The 15,998-nt window shown below is 40.2% G+C and overlaps 1 protein-coding gene across 1 annotated transcript; it reads left to right on the top strand.

Moving 5' to 3' along the window:
- The first annotated feature begins 39 nt into the window (after window positions 1-39).
- Window positions 40-14,435, top strand: mettl14 (methyltransferase like 14). Its single transcript, XM_031302759.2, has 11 exons — window positions 40-425; window positions 1,068-1,156; window positions 3,298-3,385; window positions 5,273-5,350; window positions 8,667-8,754; window positions 8,839-8,929; window positions 9,095-9,236; window positions 11,735-11,827; window positions 13,225-13,341; window positions 13,547-13,757; window positions 13,898-14,435. The coding sequence occupies exons 1-11, from the start codon at window positions 360-362 to the stop codon at window positions 14,197-14,199; spliced, it is 1,365 nt and encodes a 454-aa protein (XP_031158619.1). The 5' UTR covers window positions 40-359; the 3' UTR covers window positions 14,200-14,435.
- Window positions 14,436-15,998: the final 1,563 nt, after the last annotated feature.

Genomic DNA, 15,998 nt, shown 5'->3' on the forward strand with positions numbered 1-15,998 from the left:
TACACCGCTCCATTCGCCGGTTGATCCACTCAAGCCGGGCTGCCAAGACCGCTGCGTATGCAAAAAGCGCCTCAGTATACATTATTGAGACACCAGCCATTGAGCAGTGGCAACCGGTGTCTTTAACACTTTATTTTAGCGGCTAACTTCATTTACGTCGCCAAGACTCAAAATCGAACCCGAGCGCCCAGGTGTCCATAACGAGTACACCCATTGTGACTTTAACGGCTACACCGGTCAATTATTTGCTAATAATATAAGTTACCGTTATAGCTAGCTAACTAATCACATTCATATGAAACGTTTTAATGTAACAACGACCAAGGATACTAAGACAGTTAAACATTGCAACTAAAGAAATGAACAGCCGACTGCAAGAGATCCGCGAGCGACAAAAACTTAGGCGGCAGCTTTTAGCTCAACAGGCAAGTGGACTGTGAGCCTCTTGTTGTTAGCAAGTAACATTAGCTAAGTGAGTTAACGTAAGCTATAGCTAGCTAACGTTATCTGTTGACCAACTGTGGCGCTGCTAACTAGATTACAGAATTGTTGTATTGAAAACTACTTTTCGACTGTGTGGTGAACAAGGACGGAGTACTGTCGCATAAATAACGTTACACACATGGGTGATGATAATTTAGCTGACATATCCGCATGTTTCGCTCTCGAGTGGACTGCAGGCGCATACGCACTGTAGCTAGCGTTAGCTACATGTAAATAAATGAACGTAACGTCAACATGTTGAAGCTATTTGAGCCACTATAGCTAACGTTAACCTTAACACAATTGACATCGTTGCATGACACGTCAGTTAGGATACATATAACGTTACACGGAAATCTAACAACATTCATTTAGAGTAACGTTAACGTTATATGTAAAATATGTAAGATAAGATGGAACTTTATTAATCTCGAGGGAAATTGTTAAACCTGGAGCTACATAAGTAGAAAATACTGAGACAGAAAACGTTGAGTACAACAATACATTATATAATAAAGGAGACAATAGTAGAATTTGAGAATATGTGACTTTGCACTGATTTTCTCATTCTTGTCTGACCACAGTTGGGAGCTGAAAGCGCAGACAGTATCGGAGCTGTCCTCAACAGTAAAGATGAACTAAAGGAGATAGAGGAGACAAGAGAATCATGCAGGTAAGCTATAACCCCAAAACAGTGAACAAATGTCAAGGATGTTTACAGGAAAACGCATATCAGGGCAGGATTGGGAGACATGGACAAGGGAGACTTGAATTTTAGCTCTCCCCATGTTCTGCACAGTTTCTTAATTAATGAGGTGAACTGAAACAACGGCTCGTAAATTGGCAAAACGGCTACCCAAACAGGTCAGTATTAAAGGTGCAATATGTAATAGATGATGTATTTGAGAGATGAAGACAGCTTAGAGCCTAAAAGGATGCTGAGTTGGCTAATTCCCTCCAGAACAGGTAAGCATTAAGTTTCAGGCTAATTTATCACGGCTACTAGGGACTGGCATTTTCAGTCATTTCAACATTTGTGTACTCAAATTGAGTTATATAGCGTACTCAAGTTAGTTACTCACAAAAGCAATTAAGGGCGTTTTCACACATACCTCATTTGGTCCGGACTTTCGGACTTTTCAGTTTGATCCGATCCAAAATTAGAGGTGTGAAACCTCCCCTGGACCACGGTCCGGATCAAAAGACCAAATTTTGGTCCGACAAAAAGAGGTGGTCTCGGTCCGGACCAAACTGAACCATGGTCCGGTTCGTTTACAGTGTGAAAGCATTTTTTGGATGGTTCGGACTTTCGGACCAAATACAAGAAGCTCTGGCAGGCTCTCCTTGTGTTACAAGACCGGGGAATAGCTCCTTTAAGGAATAGCTCGGTGCTTAGTGTGTAGGCTACATGAGAGAGTGACGGTGAATGCGCTCAGAGCAGACAGCTGTCGGCTATCAGAGCAGAGAATACATCAGCAGTTTATTTGTTAAGTGGTAATAATAAATAAATAAATTCTCCAGAAAGTTCCAGTGTCTTGCTTCTCAACATCACAACAAAACAAAAAGAGCTGCGGCAGTAAGGGAGAGCAGCAGTCAGCTGAAAAAACTCCGACACAGAGAGAGGAGACGAGAGGACGGGGAAGCCCGTCTACAAACCAATCAATTATAAGTATCTGGAGACGCAGCTCACGTATGTGATGACGGCAGGACATAGTTTTGTCACGTATAGATCTTTAGTGCGCTTGCATAACTGCAGTGTGAAACCAAAACTTACCGGATCAAATGTATACAATGTAACAAAAACATGAACCTTGGTCCGGACCTTGGTTCGGACTTTCATGTGTGAAAACGCCCTAAGACACAGCCAGTGAAGTGATCCCAACTGGTCCTGGCTAACGCCAGCATGCTAACACTTGATAATTGCTAACGTTACCGGAGGACCAGGCAGGCGGGCCACAGCTGTTTACAATGCGTAGCCTGTTCAGCAGCCGTAGCCGAACAAACGGTGAGTAATTTTAAGCCAATAAAGGGTGGCTGTAAATCGAGTAGAGAGGACTGTGAGTTTGCTCAGTTTTTTGTGGTTGTTGCTGTAATTTTAAGCCGAGAAAGTCTGTCTGTCAGTTGGGTAGAGAGGACAGCGAGGTCATGCTGTTTTAGCGGTTGTTGCTGTCATTTTAGGCCGAGATAGGGGGATTGTCAGTCAGGTACACAGCTCCGCATGAGCACGGACTGTCAACATAGCCAGCATCTAACGTTAGCTACTCCGCTGCGCTGTGGAGTAAAGTCTGACTATGTGAGACTAGTGTCTAGCAACATTGTTGGATGCTGCGTTCTCAACCTGGGTTAGGGTTAGGGTTTAACCCTAACCCAGGGTTAAACCCTAACCTCCGTGAATTTCGAGTCTGGGGAGGAGGGGCCAGGGGAGACGACTCTCCAGTATTTTGAATTTGGATTGCAGTACCTATTTTAAACGCTAGCTATTACATATTGCATCTTTAACAGAAAGAAGAAAGGAGGGGGTGCAATTGAAAGGAGGAATGTTAAATATTTGAATATGCTACATGTGTACACATGCAGGGACTTAATGGCATGAAGAACACAAAAGCTTCCAGTCCAAGCCATTTTAAGTTCTTAAATAAACTCACTTTTCAACATTCAACCGCTCCTCTCGTTTCTTCTTCAACATATTTTCGTAAACATTTGTCCATCTTGCTTGCCAGTTTTGTCTTGTCATTGTCAGTGCTAAAATGTTGATTTTGTGCATTACTAAGCCACAGAATCAGGGAATGTATTTCCGCTGTTTGTGTTTTGCAGAGCTTCATTTGACAGTTCTGTCGCACCTTCCAAAAGAAAGGCACAAACTGAGGGAGAGGACACAGAGGAAGATGTGGAAGAACAAAAGGTGATCATTATGAATCTGCATCGGTTAAAAAAGCCTCCACCTTATGATAATAAACCTGATTAATATAGCACTTTTCAAAACAAATGTTAGTGATTTAAAATATAAAACCACAATTACATTGACAATTAAATCAAAATATATGAATAAAACATCAGTAGGAAACAACAAAAGCAGATAAAACAAAGAACATGTAATGGATGAAACTTCAGGACAAGCCGGGGAGTGAGTATATATGGGGGAGGATTTCAAATGACACAGACTGAACAAACTGCATCTTCTGAGGCAGTTTGTTCATCAGGCCAGTGGAAACAAAAGTGTGGTCCCTCCTGATATTTTTGTCTGGACAGTGGGACAGTAAATAGGGCCGTTGCCTGAGGATCTCAGGCTATAAGCCAGGTCTTTTGAAAGTAGTCTCAATAGTAGGGCTTTGATTTGTTCTTATTAGCTCCAAAGATTTGCCAAAGGACACGTACATATATTGGATATAGTCTGGGTAAGGTCTAGACTGGGTAAACCCAGCCCGATCTGCCACAATTTGATTTCTCCCTGCAGCTCAGGCTGGAAACCTGTACGTTTATCTATCCTGCTTCCGTTACAATTTTGCGGGGACCAATCACAAACTGGCTTATCCACCTGGCGCGCTATTGGTGGGTTAAACACGATGACGATAGAGAAGCGACCAAGCAGCTTCTTGTTTACATTCAACAAGCCGGCCACCGAAGCGCAGCACTCCATGGCAGCAACCCGTTGATTCCTCTGTCGCTGCTACGTCACCCGGATCGTTGGTCTGATTGGTTGAAGGACTATCCAATTGCGTACAGAGTCATTTGAACTATGCCTGTTGATCACGCCTCTTGTGCAGAGAAAATACAGAGCAGACTCCCCAGACTAATGTTCAATCTTAAAAGATGAGCTTGGTCTGGTGATAGCCAGACTAGGTAAGGTCCTCTCTGCAAGTCAGTATTGTGGCTTTGCTCCATTTGGCAGGTTGTAGCTGCAGGCTGTGAACATAAATCTGGCCACCATCCAAATGGTTGTTTTTCTCTTTTCTCAGCAACAGAAGCTGTGAACATGTTTAAATTTAATCTTCATGGGGGTTAGGTTGTAGGTTCTATCAAATTTAAATATTTCAGCATATTGTGAAGCTTGAGGTTAACTATTAATGACTTTGGCTTGAATATGACATGGGCAGAATAAGGGGGTTGATATTGTCTCTGCTTACTCTTTTTTATTTTCCGGCTGACTGATTTGTAGGGCTGCCACCTCTTAGTCGATTAGTCGACTAATCGGTCGTTTTGGTTTTAGTCGACTAAGATTTCTTTAGTTGATGAGTCATTTTTTATACTTATTCATGCTTAATTACTCATTTCCAAGAAACTTATGAGCACATTTCTGATAAGCACAAGATTTAAAGTGGTGCTTTTGCAGGATTAATTGTGGAGAAACTCAGTTTTACAGATGGTTCATTAACTACATTTATATTGTGCTTTTCTAGTCTTAATCACCTCTCAAAGAGCACAGCTCTGTCGATTACATCAACTAATCGATTAATCGACAAAATCATATAAGTGTTAGTCGACTAAGAATTTCTTTAGTCAAGGACAGCCCTACTGATTTGAAACTGAGAATCTTGACTATTTAACTGTAAGCCCTTCAATATGTTTTATGTGTTTCCCTCTATTTGTTATCCCAACTTCTATACTCATTTATTTGTTATTATAGGTAGTAATGTTCTCATGATTTTGATTCCACTCATATTTTTTAAATTGCTTTATGATCAATTTCTTTTCAGTTGTATTCATCTACCAAATACATGTGCCTCTCATTACAGATAAAGATTGTGTTCGTAGACAAACATATTAACCTCATTGTGTTGTTGTGTGTTAGGAAGAGGTCGAGGTGCAACAGCCGGATGAAAGCAACCCATATGAGGAAGTGTACAAGGACTCAAGTACTTTCCTTAAGGTTGGACAACGTGCTGTCTCTTTCTTTTACACACGCCTGTCAAGCAATGTTTTTATTTTTCATTGAGGTAAATAAACTGGTTTCCCAAATGTAGAAAGTAGCTACGTTAGAAATGATCAAGAAAACCAATGGTAAAAAATCTTTAAAATAGTAGTATTGGGCACGTTGGTATTGTTTTTGTGTTACCAGTTGTGAGTATGTAATCCATGGCCTTATAAGCAATCTACAATTGCAATGGTAATACTGGTATTAGGGCTGGGCGATATGGAGAAAATCAGATATCATGATATTTTTGACCAAATACATCAATGTCGATATTGTATGGTTGACTATCCGTGCTTTCACAAAATATTATTTACAATTAGTTTTTAGATATATAATCATCCATAATGTGGGTATAATGACTAAGTGGGTAAAGGCAAATAATAGAACAGCTAGAACAGTCTAGTAAGTTCAGAAAATTGCATCACTTTACTGTAATGCAGCTTTTAAAAATCAGGAAAATAGCATTTTTGCCATATTACGATATCCACAATCTAAGACGATATCTAGTCTCATATTTCGATATCCATATAATATCGATATATTGCCCAGCCCTAACTGGTAACATTTGTGGGAAAGCAGCAGGAAGAAGAGACTCGTAAATCTCACAGGTGTTCAGATGGGTTATGCTGCCTGACAGCTCTGTACATTCAAAGCATTTTTGGATCTAACCGTAATGAACTGCTGTTGTATAAGAAAGGGAGGGGCTGACCCCGCTCACACCACAGCTGTGGATTCACAATACCCACGTGCTGATTATGCGTCTAGCTTGTGAATACTTTTTCGTGGCATTGTGATTTAATGTGAAGACACATTGTATATTTCAATTTGTATTGTATTCAAAGATAGTTTAATTCATAGGTCTAGTACTGTGCGGTTTTAAAAGTGAAGATAGATTTCTGTTCTTTTATCATGTTCAGGTGCAATAACAATTTTGTTTCCAAAGAAAAATAAGTAACTGTGATCCTTTTTTAACCATCACTGTGCATCTTAAAGTTGTCCAAGGTTGTACATTACATATTCAGTGCACATCTTTTCAATGTGTTTGTTTAAGTCTCACTTTCAGCAATGAGAAATGGCCACATCAAAGTGAAATTATATCAGACCCGCACTGTACATGTCAACAATTCCTGATTGCCCCATCACATTCACCAGCATTATCAGTATCAACTGCAAGGACTACTTTTGCTTAAAAAGACGGTGTTAAATTCCAACTCACTGAACATGAGATGGCTTGGTGATGCTAATTAGTCTGTCAAATTCTATTCATTCATTTACAAAATGCTCTGCGTGGACTTGGTGACTAGATGGTGTGATGCAATAGGAAAACCTGTGACATTTGGCTGACTTAAAGCCCAAGCAGTCAGATAAAGATCGTACTGTATCTATATCGGGTGTGCATCAGCCATCAGCCATTCATATCTCAAACCATGAAACTTGTGATCCAAAGAGAGAGGTTGGATCTACAGTATGCCTTCTATCTAAGCTTGAGAAAAGTAAGTGGAATGTTGGTAACATCAGTGTTTCCCACACATAGACAAGATAGTGTGGCGGTAAACGCTATTTAAAACACGTTCAGCTGCAGTTCCTTTAACTGCTCTCCTCCGTCTCTCTGTCACTTGTGTCTCACTCACACACACACACACACACACACGCATACAGCTCCTCCCACCGTGCGGTGTTTGGTGTGTTTAGCCCCCAACGTCGCCTTCCAGGCAGCGCGGCAATGGTTATGTTTAGGGTTAAGGTGAGTGTTAGCTGCCTGGAAGGCAACGTTGGAGGCTTAAAACACCATCGAGCCCACCGCGCACACAGCGTCTGTCTCCATAAGGAGAGAAGACCGCTGGCGAAATTCACAAGTTCAATAAATGTTGGTATCTATCTCGTGAACACCTTTACACAATCACACACTAAAAAGTGCTATAAAAATATTTTATATTCTGAATACAATGTTGAGTCCCGACCTGACTCTTAGCAAACAAGCGATTGTGCCTGCTTTAGAAAGTTAACTAGTCCTAAGTTTACGGTAAAATGCAGTTGGGTTGTCGAGGTCAAAACACTATATGTAGCACCTGTGAATCAAATGAACATATTATAAATAATATGTCATTTTTTACTCTTACACTGAATGTTTGCTGCTTAAATCCAGATGAGTATTGAAAAGTATTTTCCGCGACTGAAAAAGGCACGTGTTGAGGATGAGGACCAGCCTGAACCGGAGGTATCAGTCTGAAACAGAGCTGAACAGTCCGACCAGTGTAATTAATTATGATATTAATTAAAAGTTTACAATATTTTCAGGCTTCAACCAGTGAAAGACAGGGTCAGGGAGAGAAAGAGATAGATTCGTTAGGCATTGAAGTAGAAGAGGAGGACCACATCACTTAGTTTTTGGTACTTGATTGTTACGAAAAGAAGTATCCCCCCCCTCCCCGGCATCAACCTGTAATTTCAGACTGTATTGAGTGTCACAGCCTATTTACAGGTTAGAACCAGTGTAATGATGGACATGAACCTGAATGTGTGATTTCACCATGCGGAAACTATTCATGTATAACGAGACAATTTTTGTTAAACATGTTATTACAATACACATGAACTGCTTTTGCTGAAGTTGAGTACATTGTTTCAGTTAAGGATCAAATTAGTGATCAGTTACACTGGAAAGAACAAAAATTAAGCTTTAGAAAGCAGCTGTGGTGTCATTATTGATTCAAGCTGAAGGATTCCCACTGTTGATGTGACATTTTTATTTAGAAAGTTTTTTTTTCCTCATATAAAAAAAATAAAACATTTAAAGTAGCTGTACTCAATATTCAGACTATTAATATAGCAGCAAAAAATATATATATATATTTGCTATGTATAGATAAAGTGGAGTAATGGCGTCCTGAGCAGATTCAATTTGCTCTGTTTTAATAGCCAGTCCGGTCGTGTGTGCATGTTAGTGTTTATGACTGTGAAAAAATGTAAACTATCATGAATTGGGGAACGGTCTGTGAGAGCCATGTGGAGGCAATCCCAGCCCGCTGTTTTTTTTTTTTTCAATATTTCGAGTTCAGCCCCTTTAAAAAATTTAATTTTTAGATATTGCAGAAATTGAATTAGAACTTGCAGTTTCAATTAGAGCTTTTTCAATTTCATATATCAAGCACTAAAATGCATCAATACACATCAAGCTATTCATTTTTATTTTGTCTTGTTTGTGCAGATGTATTTTTCTTTTGACCCTCTCTCCTGCTCATCCTATTTATCTTATTTCATTCATTTTCAGGGTACCCAGAGTTTGAACCCTCACAATGACTACTGTCAGCACTTTGTCGACACAGGGCACAGGCCACAGAACTTCATCAGAGATGTTGGTAAGTGTATGCTTGTGTGTGTTTGTTTCATGTACATGTGCATGCTTGTGTGTAGTTCTGACCTGGTTGTCATCTGTGGTTCAGGCTTGGCTGATCGATTTGAAGAATACCCAAAGCTTCGAGAGCTGATTAGACTGAAGGACGAACTCATCTCCACCACCAACACCCCTCCCATGTATGTTAAATGATGATGTGAATATTAGAGTAAATATTTACCTGAATGCCAATGTGATTACACCCAGAGATAATAACTTGACTTAAAAAGAGTTGAGATCAAGTTGGCATCATGTATTTTGAAAAAGGTTTGCTATTTAAGATGTGTGTGTGTCTGTGTGTTCAGGTACCTCCAGGCTGATCCAGAGCACTTTGACCTACAGGATTTGAAGTGCAAGTTTGATGTAATTCTTCTTGAGCCTCCCTTAGAGGAATACTACAGAGAATCAGGCATCAGCCACACCGAACGCTTCTGGACCTGGGATGATGTATGTACAGTATGCTTCTTATACTGGTTTGCATTAAGCAGTTTGTGCTTGTATGATGTGAATAGATAGAACATTGTTATGGCTGGTTCATAGGTCACAACAAAGAAGGGAGGCTATAATAATTATAAACTGAAATTTAAGGTAAGTAATAATAATAAATGCCCAGTGTGGTGTATGAAAGTGTATGAATTTACTACTGTGTGAATGAATTAGGGCTGCACAATATAGCGTTTATTTTTTTCCATCATCGCAATTTCAACTGGCCTAATATACGCATCGCGAAAGGCTTTAACATATCGCGATAGACACAAAACCGATTTTCTTTGTGTGTGTTAGTTGAAAGAAAATATCAAATGTATGTCATTCTTTTTTATAGTGGTGCATTTTATATTCAATATAATGTTCAATTTGTCCATTTAAAGAATGTTGGAAATGATTTCCTTTTATTTGTTTTAAATTCAACGAGCAATTGTAGAAAAATAATGAAAGCAGCAGAAATGCAGAACTGAGTACATTTTAATATCTGTTTATGTAGCTCGAGTAATATCGTTAGTGCTATATTCAACAACTAGGGGTGGTACGGTTCACAAAATCCACGGTTTGGTTCACGGTTTTAGGGTCACGGTTTTCGGTTCTGTATGGTTCTTGTTATTTTTTCTTTTAATCTTTAACACTCCAGAAATATACTTCAGCATATGATATATAGCTAAAATTAGCATATTGAATGCATGTTGCACAATACATGCATAGAGGGTTTTCACCGACGTCACGTTGTGGGCGGTAACCTGGATGCACGGCCATATTGGAGGCACTCGGTGTAAACAACTGAATGGAGTATTGTGCACTTTGGATACTTTAATACTTTATGTCTAAACAACAGAAAAGCTCATCAAAACGCGTCCAAGATGCAAAGGCATGGAAGGACTTGGACCACAAAAAAGGCGCGATATTTTGAGAAATTGCAGTTTAGTGGCGGTGCAGATCCCTACAAGTTGGCTCCCTCTTCTTGGATCCATGGCGACCCGGTGATTCTTCCTTCAGTTGCATATCCCGATATAATCAACTACCTGGTTTTCTCGCTGAGCCCATACAACAGCGGAAGACCTTAAATCCTACAAAAGTTTGGAGGCTTATAACCAGATGGTGTGTGGATGGGTTAGGGAGACGCAGTACCAAGTCACTAACGACAAATGTGTTGTGAAGGCCAAAGTAAGTAATGCAATAACGTCTTTAATCAACCTAACCTTAACTGTGTGATATCATTGTTATACTCAAGGTGTAGCCAAGTGACTCTCAATAGTTTTTTTTTTCATTTCATAGACCGAACAAGACAGAGTTTTCCCTCGTAGATCCTGGTTGAGCTTTGCCAACCACAAGCGCCTCCTTTCCTCTGATAACTTCTGGCATTCCTCTCCCTGTTTTTTAATAACTTTTGGAAGTCGATAATATTCCAAATGTTTTTCTCGATCTGACCTATTGGTACAACCTAAAACACGGCAATAATTAACCATTTTCCTTGACGCCGTTCAGGATCTACTTCAGTGCCTGCTTTGTTGTGATGCGGAGTACCTCCAATATGGCGACTTCGGGTCTGATGACGCGTCGTGAAAACCCTATCTATTGTTTTATTTCCGCTGTCATCATAGGTAACATGAAATCCAAAATGTTCCCACACACCAGACTATATACGACGCTGGCGCATCCTCTAACTCCGGGCAGCCTTCCTTATCTCTCCCACTTACCATTTCTGCATGTGACGTGACCTGCAGCACTCCACACTCCACCTGAGGAGCGGTCGGCTCGGCGCCTCTCAAAATCTGATGAAAATCTTTTAAACTGACCTTTGTCGATCAAAAAACAGACAGATTCAGCAACTGTATGGCCTATTTCTCGCTTAAAATGTTTTCAGAAACACTTTCGGTGAACTATTTTCGTAAAATACGAGATCGTATTCAGAACGAGACGCCATTAGAGTGTTTTGAAATTCGGGAGCAGCAAGAACCACGTGACGTGTTCGTCCAATCAGCTGCCATGTGTTGCGTTCGTCACGCTCATCCCCCTCGTCGTTTCCAGTAAGTGTTTTAACAAAGGTGTCGAAAGTGGGCACTACGGCAGTAAGTGGTTAGTGCACATTAACAGTGTACTGACAAACCATGCGACACACACACGCTCCGAACCGAGACATGCGAACCGAGCGGTTCGGATGTTTTTTCATGAACCGTACCACCCCTATTAACAATATTATCGCATATCGCATATTTTCCACATATCGTGCAGTGCTAGAATGAATGTAGTCCAATGAATTCAAGGATTGTTGAAGATATCTGCACACTTGCATCTGGGCAGGCAGGCTTAAATAACTTCCATGAACACTGTGTATAGGTTTCCCTCGTACAGCTAAGAATCTGCAACACGCATACACACACCATTCTGCATGAATGATTTTGACATTGTGTTCACTCACCCCTCTTTTCCTTCTCTGCTCTCTGCTATTTTAGATCATGAAACTGGAAATTGAGGAGATATCAGCTCCACGTTCCTTTGTTTTTCTCTGGTGTGGCTCTGGTGAAGGCCTGGACTTGGGCAGAATGGTAACATGATCCCTCATTCAGTCAAAGCACACATTTAATTACAGGCAAACTCTTACTCGGTGTCTACATCTCATATTCTTTACTGGTTTTACAAGGTTTTGCAAATCAAGGCATGAGAGTTATTTTTTAAAACTGCCATTTTCAAGTCATTCAGGAACTCACTGGTTCAGTGTGCATCAGAAAGTTAGGCAACTGTTTGTGTGATGTTATGACAACATCTTTGAAAACCTAATACGTCTGTTCATACCAGACTATTCAAGGCTAAGCCACTCAACAGAGACGCCATGGTTCAATTCCAGCAAGCTGTCAGAACAACCTGTATTATTTACTTTGTTGTATTGTTGCTGTCAATGGTGTGACGTATGTCCTCTTTTGAGCTTGTCAGTATCACTGAGTCACAGTCTGTCTCTCTGTGTTAGAAAATAGATTTTGTAGTAGCCTTTACCAGGGCAGGTATGTTTACACAGCATTCTTTTTTCAACAACTTTATGATTGACATTGGGAACGGGTTTACCCCATTGTCTGTCCATTCTTTGGGGTCACAAGGGCTAGGGTAGTGAAACCAAAAATAGAAATTTGTATTGAGGCCAGCTGATGATGTTGATGTCAATTTTTACATTTGCGTTTTATATATTTAAAAAAAGTAGAGACAATGGGTGACTGCAAACTGCTAAAGGAATTTTGGTCTAATATAAAAAGGTTGTTCTTAGGCGACCTCTAGCTCACCCAGTCAAGTGTGCGCCCCATGTAGGCTGAGTCCTTGGCAGCGGACAGGGTTTGCTGTATGTCGTCCCCCCTCTCCCTCCCCTTAACTATTTTCAAGCTGTCCTATCAATTAAAGGCCATAAAATCCCAAAAAATATAAAAACAAATAATTGTCTTGTATGTTTTGCTAGTGCCATTATCAAAATACAGAAAAAAGTGAAACATAGACAACTTTAGGAAGGGAAGGCTGATGACTATTCTGTGTTATCTCAAATAGCATTCAACTATTACAAACAAAGAACAAGATACCAGCTAAACTGGGAAGCCAAAACATGTTTTGTGCAGATTACTCGGAAACTTGTATGCAATTAGTGTACGTAAAACTGAGAGAATAACTGGCATTATTGCTTTTAGAACCACAGAGTAGGTCATGCACTTTTCAGCAGTTAGAAATCTGTTTGCCTGGAATCACCAGATTTTTTAATTGAATTTACATTTCTGATTTGCTACATGATGTTCCATACAGTAGATGGGAAGGGAAGCCTTACTGTGTATGCACTGTGTTGCATGTCTGCATTAATCCTCTCAGATTAATTAAAAAGATCAACCTGTAAATATTAACAGCCACAAAAGGAGTACCGTACTTGTACACACTCCTCCTCATAATACTTCCCCTATTACACCCATTTCAGTGTTTGAGGAAGTGGGGCTTTAGGCGGTGTGAGGATATCTGTTGGATCAAGACCAACAAGAATAACCCAGGGAAGACCAAGGCACTGGACCCAAAAGCAGTATTTCAGAGGACCAAGGTACAGCAGAAATGTGAAATATATGTTCATGTTAATGTAAATATTACATACCAGTAATCTAAGTGCTTTGGGATATGTTTTCCTTTCAAATCTGTTGATGTAGATGTAAGATACACAATTTAACAAGAGTCATCTACACATGATAATTGTAAAGTTAAACCAGTTCAAATTGTATATCATGATGTATACAACATATTCCCTCCAGGAACACTGCCTAATGGGAATCAAAGGAACGGTGCGTAGGAGTACCGACGGTGACTTCATCCATGCTAACGTGGACATTGACTTGATCATCACCGAGGAGCCTGAGATGGGAAATGTAGAGAAGCCTGTGGAGATCTTCCACATAATTGAGCATTTCTGTTTGGGACGCAGGAGGTTGCACCTGTTTGGACGAGACTCAACCATCAGACCAGGTGAGATGGACATGCTCTTTCCTTTCGAAAAGTTGGCTAATAACTGCATGTTGTAGGTTTGCTTTTAGTTTCGTCTTCCTCCGTGCCTCTGCTTGTTTCTAAATACTTGTTGCTATTTATTTATTTTCTTCTCTTTCTAGGCTGGCTGACTGTGGGTCCTACTTTGACAAACAGTAACTTAAACCCAGAGTCTTACGCCTCGCATTTTGTCAACTCCCACCTATCTGGCTGCACCGAGGATATTGAGAGACTGCGGCCTAAATCTCCCCCTGCTAAGCTGAAGTCGGACCGTGGTGGCGGAGCACCCAGAGGGGGACGTGGTGGGCCAAATGCAGGAAGAGGCGGAGACAGAGGCCGTGAAAGAAACCGGCCAAATTTCCGTGGGGACAGGGGAGGGTTTAGGGGCAGGGGAGGGCCGCATAGGGGCTTTCCACCTCGCTAGAGGAAAGAGCTCATGCCAACCAGACTGATGCTAGGAATCCCCATCTGCATTATCTGCAAACACAAGCTCATCTGTAATGCAGTCGGGTTATAGTATGATATTGTTATTATGTGACAGCTGAGTAGATTAGCGAATGTGATCAATCTTTTTGAATATTTTTGTTTTGTTTATATTTTTTCATGGATATACTTAAGATTGAGTGGGTATTGTCTGAATAAACATTCCTTTCACTTTTTGTGTTTGTGTTTTGGGATTTTTTTGTATTAGGTTCTGTCTTGTCCTTGAATATCTATGCAGTTATGGATGTAATGTCAACTGTTTATAGTTCAAAGAAAATGAAAACTCTGGCACCCACAGATAACTTTTTATTCAATGTGGGCAAAAGCGTATGTGTTTCAGCTAGAAGCTATCATTAGCGTAATTAAAACTATCAGACAAGGCAATTAATATAGCCTACACAGCTAAGGTTCACACATCAATCAAGATAGAGGTTACATAATTAAATAATAGGATCCATAGGTGGATGAACCGCCCAGAAATGTCATCATCTAGCTCTTATACTGATCAAATTTCACATGCTGTGAGTGCCAGAGTTTTTGTTTTCTTTAATCTTTGTCACTGCCGGGCACCCGATACACGGTATAAGATTTGAAGCTCCGCAATAAATATAACATTTCACTAATATGTAGAGTGTGATTGAAAGTCAAATATGAGCAAATTGAACGTTTAAAAACACTGTATCGTAAAGATACAAGAGGATTGTTGTAATTTTCAGACAATGTCATTTCAGGGGGCTGTTACACTGTCGCTGGAACTATTGATTTATTTGCAGGTCATATACTGTAAATTGACAACTAATCAAACACTGATTGTTCTCTTATACAACTGCTTTTGTTGCCAAAGTATTTAACATGAGCATCAGCTCCATGAAAGCTGATTGGCTGTTATCTTCTTTTCATGCTCTGCCTGCCTGCTGTTGGAATGTTGGTTGCATGCTGAGCATGTATGGAGAATGTCAACCATGCAGACTTAAGAAGGGGGACCATTTGAGAAATGCCACGCATCTTCTTTCTTAACTGCTACTTACAGTACAGTACACGTTCCTTTGGATTGTTCTGTTGGCTCTGGGTCTGGTGTTGCTTAACAGTTTACCAAAAGGTAAAATGGCCTCCTGAAGCAACATGAGGTCAGCATAATAGTGATCTCTGCCTACCTGATACCAATACAGACAAACATTTTATAAAAGTCTACTGACCTTGGTGTCCCCTGACTTTTCATCTTGAACAACACAGAGGTTGACCTATTCTTTGGTTTTCAGTAAAACGTGGATCAATTGTCATGAAATTTGGTACAGACATTCAGCATGTTTAAAATTTGTCATTGTGATCATGTTTGCGTACTGTAGATAACGTTTATCCCAATGTACCACTATGTCTAAGTACTGCCCCACTGAGCCCTTAGCATGGCTGCAGAATCATAGTCTTGTACAGTTTTTGTGTGAAGCATTTTGTTTTTTAAATCTTGGATCCTTGAGTTTGCTAGACTCATTTCTCAATCCCCTGCCAGTTCCTGTTGTGCCTGTTAGGGCAGAACATCTCACCCCTGAAACTATGAAACATGATTGACACTGAAACCAGCCTTTTGTCTTGGTTCTCATGGACTTGATGAGCTCAAGCAGAGTCCAGACAGATCATATTCCATTTACAAGAATGCATTTATCTTTTACATAAATATATTGAGGTGTTTCAATATTCTTCTCAAAAATAAAACCTAAGAAATAATAATTTAGTTAGTTCCTT

Source organism: Sander lucioperca, chromosome 4, assembly GCF_008315115.2.
Source record: "Sander lucioperca isolate FBNREF2018 chromosome 4, SLUC_FBN_1.2, whole genome shotgun sequence".
In the NCBI taxonomy this organism is placed as follows: Eukaryota; Metazoa; Chordata; class Actinopteri; order Perciformes; family Percidae; genus Sander; species Sander lucioperca.

Coding starts and splice junctions, on each gene's coding strand:
- mettl14 (XM_031302759.2), top strand. CDS start 360: ATGAACAGCCGACTGCAAGAGATCCGCGAGCGACAAAAACTTAGGCGG. Junction 426..1,067: donor GGCAGCTTTTAGCTCAACAG/GCAAGTGGACTG, acceptor GTCTGACCACAG/TTGGGAGCTGAAAGCGCAGA. Junction 5,351..8,666: donor ACTCAAGTACTTTCCTTAAG/GTTGGACAACGT, acceptor ATTCATTTTCAG/GGTACCCAGAGTTTGAACCC.